This window comes from Callionymus lyra, chromosome 12 (assembly GCF_982586985.1).
Source record: "Callionymus lyra chromosome 12, fCalLyr1.hap1.1, whole genome shotgun sequence".
Classification (NCBI taxonomy): domain Eukaryota; kingdom Metazoa; phylum Chordata; class Actinopteri; order Syngnathiformes; family Callionymidae; genus Callionymus; species Callionymus lyra.
Window position 1 is genome coordinate 16,836,724 of NC_141829.1, and position 20,191 is coordinate 16,856,914.

General features: G+C 36.7%; 1 protein-coding gene across 1 annotated transcript in view; it reads right to left on the reverse strand.

Moving 5' to 3' along the window:
• Positions 1-838: 838 nt before the first annotated feature.
• xpo4 (exportin 4) overlaps positions 839-20,191 on the reverse strand; it is a 46,997-nt gene continuing 27,644 nt past the window's right edge. The window contains exons 9-24 of the mRNA XM_087803996.1: positions 15,795-15,969; positions 15,544-15,720; positions 15,328-15,470; positions 14,982-15,127; positions 13,131-13,308; positions 10,470-10,629; positions 10,225-10,394; positions 9,173-9,347; positions 6,434-6,640; positions 6,287-6,373; positions 5,200-5,380; positions 4,431-4,552; positions 4,235-4,365; positions 3,197-3,314; positions 3,037-3,129; positions 839-2,013 (exon numbers count right to left, since the gene is read on the reverse strand). Of these exons, the coding sequence (XP_087660122.1) occupies positions 1,819-2,013; positions 3,037-3,129; positions 3,197-3,314; positions 4,235-4,365; positions 4,431-4,552; positions 5,200-5,380; positions 6,287-6,373; positions 6,434-6,640; positions 9,173-9,347; positions 10,225-10,394; positions 10,470-10,629; positions 13,131-13,308; positions 14,982-15,127; positions 15,328-15,470; positions 15,544-15,720; positions 15,795-15,969 (2,458 nt within the window). The 3' untranslated portion in view covers positions 839-1,818. The remainder of the gene's footprint in view (positions 2,014-3,036; positions 3,130-3,196; positions 3,315-4,234; positions 4,366-4,430; positions 4,553-5,199; positions 5,381-6,286; positions 6,374-6,433; positions 6,641-9,172; positions 9,348-10,224; positions 10,395-10,469; positions 10,630-13,130; positions 13,309-14,981; positions 15,128-15,327; positions 15,471-15,543; positions 15,721-15,794; positions 15,970-20,191) is intronic.

The window sequence follows — 20,191 nt, forward strand, 5'->3', positions numbered from 1 at the left end:
TTAAAATCTTTTCTATGAGTCAAAGAAACGGAACGATTGCATGATACTTTTTTTTTTTTTTACCACACATTAAACATTTATATTGACTATTTTTTTTTTTTTTAGCAAAATCACTTTCCGTTCCTTCATTTCTTGGGCTAAAAAACACACGTGACATCCACCCGAATTTAATATGGATATATCCGCTACATGTGACGAAGTCGCTGATTGGCTGAATTTGTTTTATTAATAATAACGCACTCTTAACTGTATAATGCAATATAAACAGTCCAGTGACGAACAGAGATTACAAAATAATTAGCTTTATTTCTCAAATTAACAAAAATGTTGTGAATTTTCTGAAAACAATTTAAATTTAATTTTTAATTATAGAAACAGCTTCTTTCCTCAATCAGACTGTTGAATGAAATATAACTTGAGATATGCAATATTTAAAATATTATGTATTTATTCTATTGATACCATATTGCACTATTTTTAACTTATTTATCCTTTTATATATATTAATTATATGCAATATTTTAAACGTTATTTATTCTCTGTATTCTATATTGCAATATTTTATAATATACATTTTATATATACATTTATATATACACATTCACTCTGCTGAGATTTTTTTAAAGGTTGCCAAGCAACGAAATTTCATTGCCAGTTTCACTGCTGTTTTTTTTTTGTGCAATGACAATAAAAGAAAGTCTAAAGTATAATTATTTTCTGTGTGTGTTCTGAAAAACTCCAGATTGTCGGAAGACTTGGTAAAGTATAGTTTAAATATAGTATCAAGTCAAGATGAAAATGCAGAACAAAGAGACAGAATCTTTAAACAATATTTTTATGTACATGGTTCGCACTTCATTAACAAACCAGCCGTTGAACAACGACCGGGAGAGACTCAGGAGGATTCTGACATGACAAAAAAAAGTGGCTCTGCTCCTTTTTATTTGGTTTGTTATTGCTCTTCTTCTGCCTCAGTCCAGTGTGTGAAGAGCAACATGGAGGTTCACACGTGTGAGACTGAAACCTTTTAGAGGCTCATGTAGCCTTTCAGTGTCTGAGCAGAGACTCGAACTACAGATCGTTCCTTCAAAGGTTCGACCATATGATTCCTCTTGAAAGACCTTTTTTTTTTTTTTAATACACGGGTCAAATCGACCGGCTCATAAAAACACCTCACACTTGTTTATTTACAACAGACATTATGCTTTTGGTTGTTCCCCCCCCACGGTCAGTAGCCAGTTCTCGTCATGGCAACGCGTCATGTGAGGCGGTACATAGAGGAGGCACCGATGGATGTCAGTTACACAACACGCCGTCTCTGCTGCCGACAAACGCACCGAGAGACGGAACAATCCGAGAAACCAAGGCACCCTGCGAAGTGTGTGAGCAGAAAAGAAAAATGAACGCAGAAGAGGTGATCACAACAAACTTAATGCCTCTCAGAAATCTGCAGCCAATGACTGTGTGTGTGTTTGTAAGTGTGTGTGTGTGTGTGTGTGTGTGTGTCCAGAACGTCTTCGGTTTCATGATAGTCCACTTTTTCCAGTTCAATCACGCTTAAAATCTGAACCCGCGATCTAGCCTGTCTGCACAGCAGTTCAGTCTCCATGGCAACCACATCATTTGGGATGTCCATCAAGGGGGCGGGGCCAGCTGTTTCATGTCATTTAAAAAAAATAAAAATAAAAAACAGCAAAAAAGATCGATCCCCGTCTTCTAGCGGTGAGAGACGGACGCTCTCGTGTCCGAGGCCGACGGCGGGTCGAGGACGGGAAGATCCTACGATTGTCTCGGAGGCAGTCGTTGTGGTTCCAGTGTTTACTTCACGCAGAGGAGACCCCCCACATTGGCCACGAACTCCTCCAGGCTCTTGAGGAAGGCCATCTTGTGCCTGCGGTCCATGGTGGGCGGCGTGCCGGCCGTCAGCTTGTTGAAGGCGTCGGCCAGTCGCTGGTAGATGATGGCGTCTCGCTGCGTGGAGAGGAGCGTCTCCACCAGCTCGGCGTACTCCGCCTGCAGGACGACGGCAGAAATATTGTCAAACACAACGAAAAAAGTGACTGGATTTGATTGAACAAAATGTATTAAAAAAAGGGGGGAAAAGAAAGAAAGTAAATAACATTTTTTATTTTTTTTATACTGTTGAATTATGTCATGATACTGTAAAAAACAATTTATATATATATTTATTTTTAATTTAAAATACATTTATTTAAAATATAATCAAATATTCTTTCAGATTATTTTGAAGAATCAACACAAAATGACATAAAAACATAAAAAACATTTTTTTCAAGAGTTGAAATATTAGTAACATTTGTATTTGACAGAAACATTGATTCATGTTCAGTCAAGTTAATATCAATATAAATAAGTGTAATTATGCCACGAAATTATAAAATAAGGAAAAATAAACTCAACTTGTCATACTAGTTATCTGAAGAAATACCCACAAAATAACAAATGAAAAAAAATTAATAAAAAAAAGGTAAAAACTAATTATTTTCAATTAGCTATATTCAGTTTTGGATTAATATTAATGTTAATAATGTTTTTTTGTTAAATAAAAGTAAAAGTTTCTAAATAAAATTGTTTAGTAGACGAAACATTTCTTCACGATCAATAAAGTTGTATTTATCTATCTATGATCATTCAAGTCAATATCAAGATTAAAGTCGGTCGCGCTGGGTTTGTAGAAAAAAACTTTTGGATTAATCACCAAATTTTCAAATGTACTTTAAGATGGTGTTTGAAGTTATTAAATTCAGTGTTAATGTAGCCATTAGCTCAGAGTGAGAGTCATGATGGTCAGTTTAAATATTTTGCCGAGTAGTTTATTAGATTTTGACCGTACGGGTTGACCTCACAGTGTATTGACCTACACAGACCACCAGATGGCGCCCTCTGCTCTTAGAACTATTGGCTCTGGAGCACTTATTCAATAAAACATCCATCATCTTCAAACCGAGAGCGCCACCTACCGACCCATTGAAACCACCAGAACCGTTGCCATGAAGCCTCGTGAACCCGACTCACCTGGTGCAGACACACTAGTGTGTAAAGAGCTTCGCCGGCCGCAATCGTCAGCACGGCGTCGTGTTTCTGCAGGAGCAGGATGTCGAACACCAGCTGAGAGCAACAGAAGCAAGTTAGTGAACGAAGCTCCATGATGAGCGGTCCGGCTCCGCCGCAGTACCTTGAGTAGGTGACAGGTGGCGACGTAGAGCGGCGTGTCCTTCTCCGGGTTCTTGGCACATTCTTCGGCGAGAGGAGGCAGAGCTTCCAGACACAACTGACAGACTTCAGAACTCATCCTGGAAACATGTGTTAAGGAAGAAACGAAGGTATTTTCACTTATATAATATATATATTATATATATATATAAATATTGACTTATTGTGTCTGTTATTTGAATTAAGGTGCTCAGACTGACGTTCATGTACGAGTGCTGTTAAATATCAATAAACAAATATATTTTTTCAACAATACTGTATCAATATCCATTCCCCAAAAAATGTCTTCGCTATTTTAATTCTTTTTATGGTTAATATACGAGTAAAGTATGTGTAAAATATAAATACCAGGCCTTTTATATTAACAATTAACATGCAAATATTCATGGCGACTGTTTGTTTTTGTGTTAAATAACATTATAAAACCTCTTACCTCTGCTGCTTCTCCATTTATCAGTAGACATCATCTTCCTTTGTTACTTGTGTATTTTGTGTTTTTTCTCATCTTGTTTTATACATCTTTTAAACCCTGCTTTTATACTTTTACTTGAAATCTGTGTCGTAATTTTAAATTTCAATCTACCATATGCAATGACAATAAAATAAATTCTAATTCTGTTGTAATTAAACTTGCAGCCACTAGATGGTGGCATCATTACATCCTCAGCAGCAGCAGGTGATGACTGAGGACGAGAGGATACAGTCGACTCCAGCAGCTTTTAAAGCTGATGTTTGGAAATATTTTGGTTTCAAAAGACACAAAAGCAGTTACGACTTCGTCAAGAGTCACATGGTCTGTAAATTGTGGAACACCAGAGTCAAGTCCTCGACGATACTACAAATATATACTTGTTACTACAGTATCGACTTATACAACAACAGTATAAATCATATCGTTGTCCCTGTATTGTGATACATATCTAATCACCATTCTTGCCAATACACACTCCTATCATGTACAAGTTCAAGCACAAACATCAGGTTTGCATGGTGAGGATACGAAGTCATTCCCAGCTCCAGGGAGAACATGAGACTCTTGAAGAGGTCTTCAGGCAGCTGAGGGACCTTCTCAGGGAAGATATCGCAGATGAAGGTGATGAGCTTGTAGTACTGGTTGCACAGAGACGGGAACTGGAGGAGAGTAGAGTCAGAGTTAGAGGTGAACTTCCTCACAGGAGTCGACTGACAAAGAGTACCTTGAGGAGATCCTGAGACATGAGGGGCAGAACTATATTGAGGCCATAAAGAACCACGTCTGCTGCAGATACCGTGGGCGTGGAGGCCGGCGTCGCTTGATCTTGACCCCGGAACACCTCGTCTGCAGGAAACCAGGTTCGAGTTGAGCAGAAGTAGTTGTTTTGTTTTTTACTTTTTCTTTCCTCATTGTATTTGTTGGTTGTTTTATTAATTAAATTCCAATATCAAATACATCAACATTTTCACATAAAATTTACGTGACAGTTCAAAGTAAATTATACATTAGAGAAAGAAAGGAAAATTATGACTGGAAAAAAAAGAAGCTACAACAATAAATAAAAAAAAAAGATGTTAAGATAAATACATAACCTAAATATAAAATAATGAACATTAGTGTATATTTATAGATGAGAACAGAATATATACTGGATTCGTGTTTACATTCATGTACAGACAATTATAATAAATATATTTCAACACAGAAAATAAAATAAGGTTGTTGTTATTTATAGTATAAATATGTTTTAATTATTATTATTACACTGTATCATGATACAGCATCAGCTGCTTCATGATGCATCACCAACCCAACTACTACTTCCACAACTACTAATTCCTCTATTACTACTAATTCCACGACTACTTCCACTATTACTAATTTCACTAATACTTCCAATACTACTAATTCCACTACTACTACTTCTAAAGTTAATCTTTTTTAATTCAAGGAAGTGAACGTCCGTCGGCGGCTCCGGCGGCTGAACTCACCGGTGTCGCTGAAGTCGATGAACTCTTTGGAGAGCAGGTTCGTCAGCAGCTCCATGATGAGCAGCAGGTCCTGGTACTGGTCCTCCTCCGCCGTCTTATCCGAGCGCTTTCTGGTCTGGTTGTTTTTGGAGTAAACCTGCAGCAGCGTCAGGCACGCCTCGTACAGTTTCATGGACTTGGCCTGGACAAAAAGAACGGCCGTGGGTCAGATTATAGCTCTAGAGATGAATGGATCATCTGGTGGAGAAATTAACATCTGACAGGTCAAGACAAAGAAATAAAGAAGGCACAAAGAAAAGTTGTGATGGTTTAAATCAGGGGTGTCAAACCGGTCCAGTAAAGGGCCAGGGTGGTGCAGGTTTTTGTTCCAACCAGTCAAGCACACATGAGTTAACCAATCAGGTGTCGGCTTAACAAGCAACACCCGACTGACAATTAATTGATGACTGTCTTCAGACGCCTGATTGGTTCAACTCATGTGTGCTTGACTGGTTGGAACAAAAACCTGCACCACCCTGGCCCTTTACTGGACCGGTTTGACACATGTGGTTTAAATAATAGAATATATAGAAAAATTACATTAGAAATTATGATAAAAAAAAAAACAGAAGGAAAAATAAACTTAACTTGTTATTGTATTTAAAAAATATATATATTTACACATATAGTTTGAAACAGATTTATTTTCAATAATGTTTTTCTCAAAAAATACTCACAAAAAAGACCAAATAAAATGAAATTAAAAAGAGAATTTTTTTGTCGAAAAGATTCATAATGATTTATATTATTAGGAGTTCAACTAATAGTAAAATATACTCACAAAAATGAACTAAAAAAAAACTTGTGACCTAGATAAGCTTCAGGTTTTATACGTTAGTTTTATAGAGCAACTTAGATAAAGACTCATTAGCAAAATTTTAAATGTATTATTTTAATGATGTTGTACTTGGATGTTTTGTTACTAAGTTTTTAAGACATTTTTGTAAAGTATCATGATAAAATGACAAACACTTAATGTGTATATGACTCGCACATATGACAAACTGTAAAAAAGTACTAATTGTGGTCCAAAACAATGGGGACTGACCTCTCCCAGGTAGCAGATCTGCTTGTGAGCGACTTCCACAAACACCTCGATGATGAGGTTGATGGTTTCAGGCGTGTTGCTGTAAACCTAAAGAAACCAAAACAACTCAGTATTTCATTTTCTATAAATAACTCTCGGCGTTCTCACCTCCATGAGGCCGATGCAGCTGGACAGGAAGTCCATGAGGAAGGTGAAGAGCAGCGTCACGTTGTCCACTTGCGTCGCCTCGGCGATTCCACACAGAGCTTCTAACGTGGCCGTGATCTCCAGCTTCACGGCTTCTTCCTGACAGATCTGGGCGAAGTTCTCCTGGTTGATGAGGTTGAGGAACCGCTGCTGTAGAGGATGCAGCACCTGGCGAGAGAACAGATGTGTGTTTAAAACATTTAAATATACTATAGCAATTTATTCAGTTGAACATTATTAATAATACCAATCATAAAAAGCAACATTAAACACCACTATTAATGACCAATATAATGAGATACACCCTTTTTTAGAATTTGAATCTCAATCAGCAGTAATTTATGAGAAAGAAAAGAAAAATAATCATTAAATCTCGGTTTATTGTTGCATATTCTGTAAGAAAAAAACTGTGTTTATGTTAGGGTTGGTGATGCATCATGAAGCAGCTGATGCTGTATCATGATACAGTGTAATAATAATAATTAAAACATATTTATACTATAAATAACAACAACCTTATTTTATTTTCTGTGTTGAAATATATTTATTATAATTGTCTGTACATGAATGTAAACACGAATCCAGTAAATATTCTGTTCTCATCTATAAATATACAATAATGTTCATTATTTTATATTTAGGTTATGTATTTATCTTAACATCTTTTTTTTTATTTATTGTTTTTTTTCCAGTCATAATTTTCCTTTCTTTCTCTAATGTATAATTCACTTGGAACTGTCACGAAAATTTTTATGTGAAAATGTTTATGTATTTGATATTGGAATTTAATTAATAAAACAACCAACAAATAAAATGAGGAAAGAAAACACAACAAATATATATATATTTTTTATTTCCTAACAATATAGAATTCCTGTTATTAATCATCAACTCAAATAAATATGTAAGTAAATAAACCTTGATATTTAAGATAAGGGGTGTTTCGTTCCATCCTAAAGAGCGTTTTCTTCGTCTCCATCAGATCCATTACAAAAGCAGGATCTTGGAGAGCGAAGAATGTGCGACACTGGAGGAGTGTTTGATCAGTTGTTGGCTCCCGCCTTCATCCCAGTTGATGTGCAGCAGCTGCAGCAGCAACAGCTGCAGTCTCGCTCGCATCACCACCGTAATTACGGCGCAGTCGTCGTGGCTTTGCACCCCCATTTACTACTGTCCGCCATTAAGACAAAGGCCTCCAGGAACTTGACGAGGATCATGTTATACACTCGGGAGGAGAGAGACGCTCTGGGGAGACGTTATCGACCACGTTTATCGAGTCTGATCCATCCTTTTATGTTTCAGAAACACACACACACACACACACACACACACACACACACGTGTGTGTTTGACCATTTAGTTTGAGTGATGACAAACAAGGTCAGATCAATATATAAACAAATGTCTTGAAATTCACTAATAAAATGTATGATAGATTATGTTCTCTTTTACGACTAAAATTATTATTTTTTTAATTAAATTATCCATTTCACAAACTCTCGCTTCATTTCAATATCTATAAATCAACATCATCTCACTTTAAACTAGTTTTGTAAATGACATGAAAAGTAAACTAATAAAAGTGCTATAATTTCACATTTTTAATCCGTGATTTTTTTTATTTGGATGTTTTTAAGTATTTATTTTTTAAATAATTAAATTCTACCTTTTTTTTAATATATATCTTAACGTTGATTCTATTTTTTTGAAATAAAAAAACAAAAAAACATTTTCCTTCAAATAAAGTTATATTCTAAATCCAGTTATTCAAAAATATTTTTCTAAAGTAAATCCTTTTTAATTCATAGTTTTAGATTTTAAATTTAGATTTTTTTTATTTGAACATTGATTTTATTTTGTTGAAATAATTGAACTTAAAAAATGTATACATTTAAAAAAATAAATGTTTTTTCTTCACATTGAGTTTGATAAATCCATTAAGTCAAAAATATTTCAACTCCTTCCACTTGTAACCTACTACTTCAACTACTAATTCCACTACTACTACTTCTACTAATATTTCCACAACCACTTCCACTACTACTACTACTTCCCTAGTAATTCCACTACTACTACTAATTCCACTACTACTAATTCAACTACTACTAATTCCACTACTACTTCCACAACTACTACTTCCACAACTACTTTCACAACTACTACTTCCACTACTAATTCCACTACTACTTTCACAACTACTACTTCCACTACTAATTCCACTACTACTACTTCAACTACTACTTCCACTAATACTAATTCCACTACTACTTCCACTATTACTACTAATCCCTTGACTACTTCCACTATTACTAATTTCACTAAAACTTCCAATGCTACTAATTCCACTACTACTTCCACTATTACTACTAATTCCACGACTACTTCCACTATTACTAATTTCACTAATACTTCCAATACTACTATTTCCACTACTTCTACTTCAACTACTACTTCCACTAATACTAATTCCACTACTACTTCCACTATTACTACTAATTCCTCTACTACTTCCACTACTACTTCCACTATTACTAATTTCACTAATACTTCCAATACTACTAATTCCACTACTACTACTTCTAAAGTTAATCTTTTTTAATTTATAGTCTTTTAACTATTAAACATATTGGTATTATAACCATTTCAACCTTCGATATATTGCAGTGTGCATTAAAAAGCAGCAGAAACGTGACGCAGTACCTCGGCCCAGTACTGCTGTTTGTTCTCAGAGTCCATGTTGGCGAAGCCGCCCAGAACCAGCGCCTTCATGAGGGTCCTCTGCACGGAGCTGGACAGCAGGTGCAGCGGTGGACTGCGGCTGGCGAACTGCTTCGCCAGGTTCCACCAGCTTTCGCACTGAACCACGATGTTGGCCCTTGAGGGACAAACGACAAACAAATGATCGTGAATCTCCAAAACTTTTCAATTTTCTCTTCAAATCATGAAATGGAATCAAACTGCAAAACAATTTTTTATTCATCAAACACCATAAGTTTTAGATTTTCTCTTTACCACCTGAGGCTTATACAGCAATGCGGATAATCTGTGGAGTGTCGGGTGAAAAAAGGGAGTTGCTCCGAACAAGACTATAGTTCCTGGAACAATAGGGCCGATAATGCAACAAAAGATGGACGTCATCTCTCGTTCAACAGAAAGAAGAAAACAATAACTTTTCTAAACAAAACACACGCAGAAGTTCATATGATGCAGCTTTTAAGTTAAAGATCTCACTGTTGAAGAAGAGACTAGCGATGCTGCGCATTAGCTTAGCATCATTAAATAATGGTGGTGTTGGAGATAAGAACGTACTTAAAGTTTTCTGAGGAAATAAAACCAGATGACCCTGAATTGACAATAACTTTCTATGTTATGTTGTTTTTTTATCTGGTCGTTTTACTGCTGCGTTACTGTACTATGAAAACATTTCATTACAATCTCCATATTATAATATCTCATGTTTAAAAACACTATAAAACAACTAATGCAGTTGACGCTTTAACCTTGGGGTTATCTCAGGGTCACAGTGACCCGAAAACAAATGTGTTTGTGGTATCCCTTTTGTCGTCTCTGGGTCAAGGTGAAAAAAACTCAAAGCCACTGCATATGTATTTATGGAAGCCAGGGAGGTCGTTGACCTTGACACAGGGACAACACAAGGGATACCACAAACACATTTGTTTTCGGACCTTCGAAGTCACCTTGACCCTGATATAGCACAAGGGTCAACTTGACGTCACACGGTCTCCACTCACCGGTCCCGTTTCTCCACCAGCGTCACCAGCAGCTCCACGGTGTCTTTGGCCAGTTCCGGCTCCGAGCTCCACACCGACAGGTTGTTGATCACCTTCTCCAGAAGGTATCCCACAATCCACTTGGCTCCTTCCGTGTCGGCGCCGAACGCCGTGTTGAGGGGAAGACTGATCTGGAAGTCCGCCAGAAGGAGAAGACGTGAGCAAACGACGTCGTGAAGATGGATATCAGAAGGTGGTTCCTTCACCTGCTGATAGAGCTTCTCGTCCACCAGCAGGTACGTCTTCGCCCATCGTCTGAGGAACCACACGATGTCTTTCCCCATCTGTGGACTCAACAGCTCCGTGAGGCTCGCTCGGGTCGCCCTGGACTCCACCTCTGACGTCCGCAGCACCGCAGACAGCAACCTGGACAGAACAGTCGACTTGTTACCATTTCATAGAGATTATTTCAAGCAAAATAACCAAATCACAAGACAGTGATCGATGAATTAAATACATCTTGTAGACACATGTAATACTAGCAATTATGTTAGGGAAACACATCTTGTAGGTTTTATTTAATTTAATTTATGCGATGCAGGAATAAAAACATCTTTCTACAAAATATAGTGTTAATGTCCTATAAAGATGTTAAAGATGAGATTAAAAAAAGAGATTATGGATGTCAAAAATAAGATAGTTTTGAAGGAAAGGAATTTGTTTGGTGAAGGAGAAAAAAGACAATAAATAAATTGAGCCCAAAGAAAGAATAATAAGGGAATATACAGATCAGAATTCTACTACAAATAGGTGGATACAGTAGACATTTAACTTCTTAACTACTTAACTTAGACAGCTAAAAGATATTGGGCCCGTGTGTGATTAAGTTGAGCTCCTGTGTGTTGAGCCATTAGTGGCAGATTTACCAAAAGTTTACTAAAACATGTGCAATAAGAAAAAGCAGAAGGTGAAGAAATAAATGCATATTTTAATGCAAAAGAGAAGGAACAACAAATATTGTGGTGGACACACATATAGGTGGAGAATAATTGAAAAGTAAAAAAAGATTGTGTGAATATTTATAAGCTGCTAGAAGAATGTCAAAGTAGTTCAGGAAACAAACACCAAGAGGAGCATTAGTTTCTTTTTACTTATGTAATTCACAATTTTATGTCTCTTGTTGTGTCAAAACCTGAAATATAAACCTTTAATTCACCTTAAAATGTTCATCAGTGTTCAACTATTGTACTCATTTTTATTTGTATAGCGCTTTTCCAGACCAGGGTCACAAAGCGCTTAAACAATCAAAACAATATTCAATAAAGTATATTCTTTAAAGTAAGTGAGCACACATGGATTTTCATCCAAATATCAAATGTTAAATATAGCAGCTTAGCATTTATGTTAGCGACGTACAGTTTATTAGCAGAACGGACTTAAGTTTGAAACGTAAGATTGTAAAAAAAAAAAAACAATATAATTCCTTTTTTTTTATATCCCTTATTTATAATCTTGCGAGAATTCTTTGTTACATATTTGTGGCGTTCGTCTTTGATTCTCTTGATTAAACGTTCGTTCTCCATCATTTTTGAAATAAACAAGACGCGAGCCGCGGCAGTGATCGGATCAGAACCGCTCATTAAGTGAAAGACAATCTGCAGAGCCACAAAAGGACAGTGCGATCCAGTGATTAGAGCAGATTATTGGGGACGCTGCCGCTTCGGCCCCCACATTGTTTGCGGAAAACAAAACCACGTTGACATTCACGGAGTGGAGGTCGCTACCCACTATTAGGAAACCTAATGCCATCGACCGCTTGTTTCTGCGATCCTGTCACTGCTGCCGCTGACACACACACACACACACACACGGACACACACACGGACACACACACGGACACACACTCACGACAAGCTCGGATACAGAGACTGACCTTCAGCGGACAATATCACTGACAGCCCTGACCAGCTATACTTGTCAATGTGACTTTCTGTGTTCGGTCGAGAGCAATTAAATTACCTCTCAGGTCCCATTATATACTGCGAGTATAATAAATCATTGCTTATCTGGAAATGTATGGATATTATACTGAACATTTGTCTTTTCAATTTACCTGCCATGTAGTTTTGAGGAACAGGAGACGATAAAAGAAGGAAAATATATATATATGCACTGAATATATAGGAATAAATACAAGTTTTTACCAAATTCTTAAAATCAATTTGGTAAGAAATATACAAATTAATTTGTGGCATAAAATAATAAAGACTCGCAAAAGTACAAATATGACTCGTAAAGAAATAACAACAGGCTCATTGTGTAACAGTAGAAAAGCACGCAATGGTACTTGAGAAAGAATACTAAATAATAATCACATTTCAATGTCTTTTTGACAGTTTTTCTTCTCAAAATACACAAAAAAATCAGGCCTGTCGAATGTGCTGCACAAAAAGAACATTTCAAAATGGTTCCGGTTGAAACTATAATCCTTAACAAATTGAGAACAAACAAAAGAAGTTAATTTGGTTGATGTTTCTAGTTAAGTTCCATCAACCATAGTCACGATCTCACGACGAGAGGCAGAGAAAGCAGGGAACGGCTTCGGTGCTGGAATTTCTCAACACAAACGACGAGTGTTTATTTTGGGAGTGGGCAAGAGCGACGAATTGTGAAGGACTGCAGGGAGCAAATGAGAGCTAAACTACACATGTCTGACATTGTTGTGGACGAAGATTTTGAGACGTGATCCACACTTGTCACTCTGCATGTTAACACCCGAGGGGTGATGATATCTGACCAGAAACAAAAGCCAAAAACATATTCTTGCACATCTATATTTACATTGCACTTCACAAGCAAGTATTTTGTGTGTTTTAACAATTAAACATCCATTTAAGAAGTAAAAAAAACTGTATTTCCTTCCGTACCTGATGACGGAGTCGGTCCGGTTAGACCCTGGTATAGAGGAGGCCTTCTCCCCGGGGGATCCCAGGATCTGTAGTGTCGTGTTGATGTCCACCTCTGTTGATTGTTTAATGGAGAAGTTCAGAACCTCTGAAGGGATCTGGGGGGTTTCTCCCTGAACATCATCTGCTAATAGGTGCCCTGTGTGGAGCCAGAAGGAAGAACACCCGTTATTACGTGCCAAAAGTAACATTGAGATAAACACATTTCTATTTAATTTATAAATGCTGTTATTTTGATCCAGGGTGTCGAAGGTGATGCAACAAATGTAGTAAAATATATTGATGGAATGATTCACAGTTTCACAGGAATAAATGTGCTTTTAATTTTGAAAAATCATAATGCAAGTCCTCCAAATCAAGCAGTAACTTTTCTTTTAGGCTTTAAATGACGAGGACTTACAGACGTTTTGATATTTCATATACATTTTCCATCGCACTGTTTAAATATGATACGATAGGAAGAGTTTCCGCTGCTGCACGTCGGCCCCCGGCTGCTGTAACAAGAGGCTGCAGGACCCTCACAGGATACACACCAGAAAAATACTGACAGGACAAAACTTGTTGTGATGTCTTGGATATGGAAACATTTAAGACTTTAGTCTAGACATATTAAGGAACCTCATTTTAACTACAGATGTTTTTTTTGTTTTTTTTTTATCACAATTGTTTAATTTCCCACGGCATAATAAAAAAAAACATATATATTAACTATTAAAATAAAACATTCTAATATAGTAAAATCTAACTTAAGTGTAGTAGGGAACAGTAAAAAAGGATAGATAGTGTTTAAATATAATATAAAGTGTTTTTTATCATGAGTTACGTCTCAGTAAAGTGATATGAATATAGTCATTTTCCATCGCACCATTATAGCTTCTAGAGAAACTAAGGGAGAACGAAATAAAGCTTCTCTTTATACCCTTGAAGTTAAACGACAGGACTTTGCGAAGCAGCAAGAGAGAGAGAACCGATTCGTTCTTCGAAAGCATGAACCTTAATAATGAGTCCCAGCTAGTCGGGTTGAACTTCAGTTCATGGCAACAACCTTCAGTTATGACATGCTCGGTTTCAATATTTCGTGGTAAAGATCTAGATTAATAATAATAAAAACATTTTTTTAAAAGCGCCTTTCAGAAAACTCAAGGTCACTTTACAATATAATCACACAGTAAGTAAGTAAACGTTATACAACAAAGTCACAGAATGAAATACAACCAAATTATTTCAGAGTTAACAAAAACATTTGTTCATTTTTATGTATTTTTTCTTTTTAATTTACATTTTCTAACAATGTCTTTATGTAAAATGTATTTCTATCTCATTATGTTTTGTAAATATTTAAATGCATAATTTTTTTTTAGAAAACAATATATTAAATTAACTCAATGTAGATCTTAGAAATCCAAAGTACAGAACCTCATATATATTTAAAAAAAACAAATACACAAACTAATACACATTGGCTTTGTGTGTTTGTGTGTAACTAACACTTTTATTACCATTTATTTGACCACAAATCCAGGATTTCTCTGCTAATATTTAACTTTTGACGAGGAGTTTTACAGCGAGATCTCTTCCACAAAGCCCTGCGAGAAGGTTTCATTAGGTATCTGAGATGGTTCTGGGTGGAGTTGACAACTAAAAGACCGTTTTGGAATCAGCCAAAAACCACAACGACGACCGAGTAAGAAAACACACATTTATAGGTCGTCACGATGGTGCGTCGTCAGCTTTCGTTTACGACGGTTGTCGTGTAAAACTGTGAGATCGTTCCATTAATGGATCAACGTGATCAAAAAAAAAGGAGCTGACCTGAGACCAGTATGAGCCAGTGGATGTCCTCGTAAAGCTCATCCAGCACTTTGCGGTCCTCGGATTTGAGGTCCGACGAGGCCATGAGGTGCTGCTGCGTGCTCTGAAGCTGACCGTGGAGACGAGTGACCCGCTCCTCCAGGAGACTGCAGCGGAAATTCAAAAAATGAGTTAAAAATAATAAAAGTCAGCGACAAAAAAAACGGTCATTTAGAGACACGGTTGTAAAAGTTTGATCGCTTAAATTAATGCGACATTATCGAGCGTTCGACTGTATGTTGTGAACAAATGTTTTTAAGATGTGTTACTATTTAAAATGCTGCGATACTGCACGTCGTGTGTTTACCTCGTGAGCAGGGGGATACAGTGGTCAGCTGCCACACGTCCCAGCATACCGATGCTGGACAGCTGGTCGGAGAATAGCTCCCGGTCGTCCTCTTGCAGCTCGTTGATTTCCTCGTTGTCGTGCGACGCGATGCCGTTGACGGACTGTGGAAGCGAGATCCTCAGAGTGAGCGTCAAAGCGGCAACAAGGACTTCGTCGAGCGAGCCGGAGTCTCACCAGGTTTCGAGTGCCCTCGGGGGCGGCGAGGTGACACTGGATGTACGAGTTGAAGACCTGGATCGCCTGCTGGATGAAGGAGCCGCGGGCGAAGTGTTCTTCGTCCTGGACCAGCAGCAGCCAGGACTCCAGCAGCTTGTCGTACGCGTCCATGTAGAACATGTCGTCTTTGTCCAGCTGCACGGATCAAACGCCAACCGAAATGACTCGACTCATTCTACACACCTGCGTATAAATGCTTCTATTCTCACCACTTCCTCTAGGGCGGCGCTACGTCCGAAGGAGCAGGTGAGAACCGTGAGGCAGTTGATGAAGGAGGTGAAGAGGTCGCTGGGCAGAGCCGTCAAGACATTTAGAGGAAACATCGTGATCATGTTGGAGATGATGTTGGAGACGCCCACGGCTTCGGAGTCCTCCACCTCGATCCTACAAATGCAGATAAAAACATGTTATTTAATTACAGTACAACTGCAAGTGCTTTCTCTTTTATACAACAATATACAACGGATGGTTTTACATTTAATATTTCTCAGGGACACCTTATATTTATTTAGTCAAAAAGGAAAAGAGCGATGAGTCTATGGTTTTTAAATACATTTAATATAGTGGTCGAGCTCACCAGGTTAAATATTAAAAGAAGTAAATGGTAAAGAAGTGATGAAGACAGAGTCGCCACAACGTGAAAGGTGGAACAGCAACAAACAAATTAAACTGAAAACACAATATTCTGTTCAGAGAAGGGACCTTAAATAGCTATTGTCAAAAATATCCTCCAGATCCGTCAGTGAACACAGAAGTAAGTCGCCAGGAAACACATGAACCGTAAAGGTTGAATATTTCAGTCAAAATCTTGGCTAAACCAGGCCGTCGAGGTCCGAAGTAGAGTTTGCCGAGTTTGTGTCGATCTCAAAAATCAAAATAAATGAGTCACTGGATAGAATTTGAAAATAGTTGAGGGTGAGTTTCCCCTCAAAACATATCGAAGCCAGTATGTTTTTGTTGCGTGTTCATGTAACAGCAACAAGCCACAAAAAGCTCATACTTGCCTCTTACACTCAGTCTCTGGGTTTTTGACCGATACGAGATGAAACCAAATAAATACAGTCCAGTCAGATCCAGTGGTAAGAGCGAACATTCAGCCCCTGAACTGAGGAAATGAAAAGCTGCTTTTTTTTTCTCCCTTTTTTTATTAGCATGTTTTGGCCTGAAGGAATCTTTCCATTCTTCAGGGTTGAAGCCGAGGCCGAAGCGGAGTCCATTTCCAGTTTACCCGCGGATGACTGAGGTTTTGGAAACCGACATGAAAATTGATCCTTAACCAAAACTCGTGTGTGTGTGTGTGTGTGTGTGTGTGTGTGTGTGTGACTCGACCTCGCACGCTTTTCTATCGAGACTTATTGTTATCGTAGCTTGGCCTCGCTATGGTGTAAACAGGAAGAGAGAGAATGTATGAATTGAGAATGAATTGAAAATGTTAGAAAAATACCTGAAATAAATGTTTCATCTGCACATAATGACAGATTTCTACGTCTGATGATAAAGATTTCTGTTCGCTGTACATAAGGTTCATACAATGAATGGGAAAATGTATTGAACAACTACAGCACATGTGCAAAAATCGCTTGATGGTTTCGTTAAAATAAACAGATTAATTACAAGATATTTCACATTAATATCTTGACCTATAAAGATGCCAGTGATTAAGATAATTTAATAAATGTAGATTATGGATGTTTATCCAGAGACTTTAAATACTGGTAAAAGTTAGGTTAAAGTTAAGAAAAGGAATGGGAATTTGATCTTCACTAATTGCGAATATGAAATGTGTGTTCCTACAGTGTACTTCACTACACTGTTCACAAACACCAAGACAGCTTCTCTTGAATCAATTTGGTAAATTAAATACAACCATTATAGTAAAAACAAACAATAGTGAATCATCCTTTCAGCTCCTAAGATGTTTGTGTCTCATCGATATACATTTAAATCCATGCTTGTGAAATACTAACAGGCTGATTCAAAAGGATGGTATTTGCGTGCCTAAGAAAAAAGGCCACCCACGGATGTCTGTTATTTTTAACTTTATTTTGGGGCCAATGAATGTCCTCAAAATAGGGTATTCTGCCGTTGATGAAGTTTTAACTGTGCCTCAATTTTACTCATCTTGGACATTTCCAAAGTGTGAGTAAAATCAGTTTAAAAACGGAGATAATATGTTTATAAAGAATCATTTTCACCGACAACAGATTCATTTAAACGATGGACGGGAGAATTACATATTTGACGGCTCTCATGACCGACAAGCTCCCATGATTGACAGCGTCTATAAAGCCCTCGATCCTCCTTCCGTCTCGGCCGGAGTGACGGCGGGAGAGAACTTGCCGACCTCCATCAGATGGAATTAAATTGCAAACAGAACAGTTCAATCGCTGCAGATCGGCCATCCCTCTGCATGGTTTTCCGATGAGGCAATAGGAAAAAAGCTCCAAGAATAGGTGATTACAGACGGAGCCCAGCAAAGAGGAGAGAGAGAGAGAGAGAGAGGGGGGGGCGAGTCACTTAATCACATGGTCACAGAGGATCGAGCGAGTGTCACTGTTGTATATACAAGTGGACGCTCCATTAGCTGTCAACAGGCAGCTCTCGCTCCAGATTCTTATTTCAGATTTTATTCCTCCTCCGACTGGATCAACATACAGACATAGTGAAACTATCAAACTGGATCACGTTTCTGACATCTTACCAAATATTACAAACAGTGTCATATTTTTATTTCTGCGCACAATTAATTTGATTCTTCAATAGTACGTCTTCATACATTTATTGATTTCGACTGGGAATTTAAATTCAGAAAGCTTTTCAATTATATGTTAGGTCATGTCATGATCAATCTTTTTGACGTCGTTATTTTAATTTTATGTTATTTTATGCCCAAAGTAAAAGTTTATTTTAATAGCCTTGCTTTTGGTCTTAGAAATGTACACCCAGTGGATTGGTGCTACACTATCTTTGTGATGATAATTCTTAAAAACGGGTGTCATTCTATTTTAAGTGAATATATAATCAGTAAGTTTATGCCATTACACACACCAACTACCACTTATAGGGTTTATCACACAATAAATAACGACTTTTGTTGCATGATTACAAGTACATTTCTTAACACTTATTTTGATACAAGCCAAATTACTGAAGACTTTGTTTTAAATATAAGAATGTTCAACGAAGGGTAGGAAACTAAAGCGGTTTAATTTTTAGATGTGGTCTGCATCAACAATTAAAAGATCATTATGTAACTCAGTACAATAGACTAAGAAAAGAACATTAAAATACAGATGTAGACTCAAATAAATATTTAAATAGTTTGGTAAAGTGAGTGTTTTACATTCATATTTATAGTTTTAATCAGAGAAGGCTGTAGAAATTGAATTGTTATGTTGTGAACACACCAAGAACAGACGTAAATACCTGAATCATATGGTCTTTCAAACAAACAAACCCATATAAATGTAAAATTCTGATAACTATGCGAAGAGAAGTTTTTTAAGTGACACAAATTTTACTGTGATTTTACGTTAATCTCTACGACAACTAGAAGAGGAAGAGGAAAATTGTTTTGCAATAGCCGCTATGAGGAGTGGAAAAGGAGTGGAAGATGATCACAGGGAGAAGCGTGGATTGGGAGCGGTCAGGGAGCTCATTTTGGAAAGTAATCACATGAGTGTCTGGTGGATTATATACTTGATCAGGTGAAGAACACATTCTCCATCTATATCTGAACGCCAAGCCTCCTCTGGGAATTTAACATTAGATTTGACATTAAACACTAAACAGCAGAAGTCTAAGAAGAAAGTAAAATATTAATTTATTTGTCGTTTACCTACTGAGTGGATACAGATGTTTGTATGACTCGTGTTTATTTTGAAATGAAGTAAAAACACTTTGGACTAGAACCGCAAACATTAGACAATCTTAGCTGCCCTTACTGTTGCACCCAAACATCAATCCCATAATCAACTATGTGCTTTAAACATGTTAGCAAATCATGTTTTACTATTACTTTATATGGTTATATTTTAATTCAATATAATTTAAATACAGTAACATTTCAAGTTGTTCTTTTTGAGCTTGCTCAAATGTATTTATTTGTTATTAAATGAATCTGTTGATATATATTTTTTAATTTCTTGATGTTCACATTTGTTGTAATTTGTTGTGAATGTTAATACAAATGATTGGTCATCGTACATTTATCATTTATTTATTATCATTCATCATACATTTATCATTTATTTATTATCATTCATCATACATTTATCATTTATTTATTATCATTCATCATATATTTATCATTTATTTATTATCATTCATCATATATTTATCATTTATTTATTATCATTCATCATATATTTATCATTTATTTATTATCATTCATCATACATTTATCATTTATTTATTATCATTCATCATACATTTATCATTTATTTATTATCATTCATCATACATTTATCATTTATTTATTATCATTCATCATACATTTATCATTTATTTATTATCATTCATCATATATTTATCATTTATTTATTATCATTCATCATATATTTATCATTTATTTATTATCATTCATCATATATTTATCATTTATTTA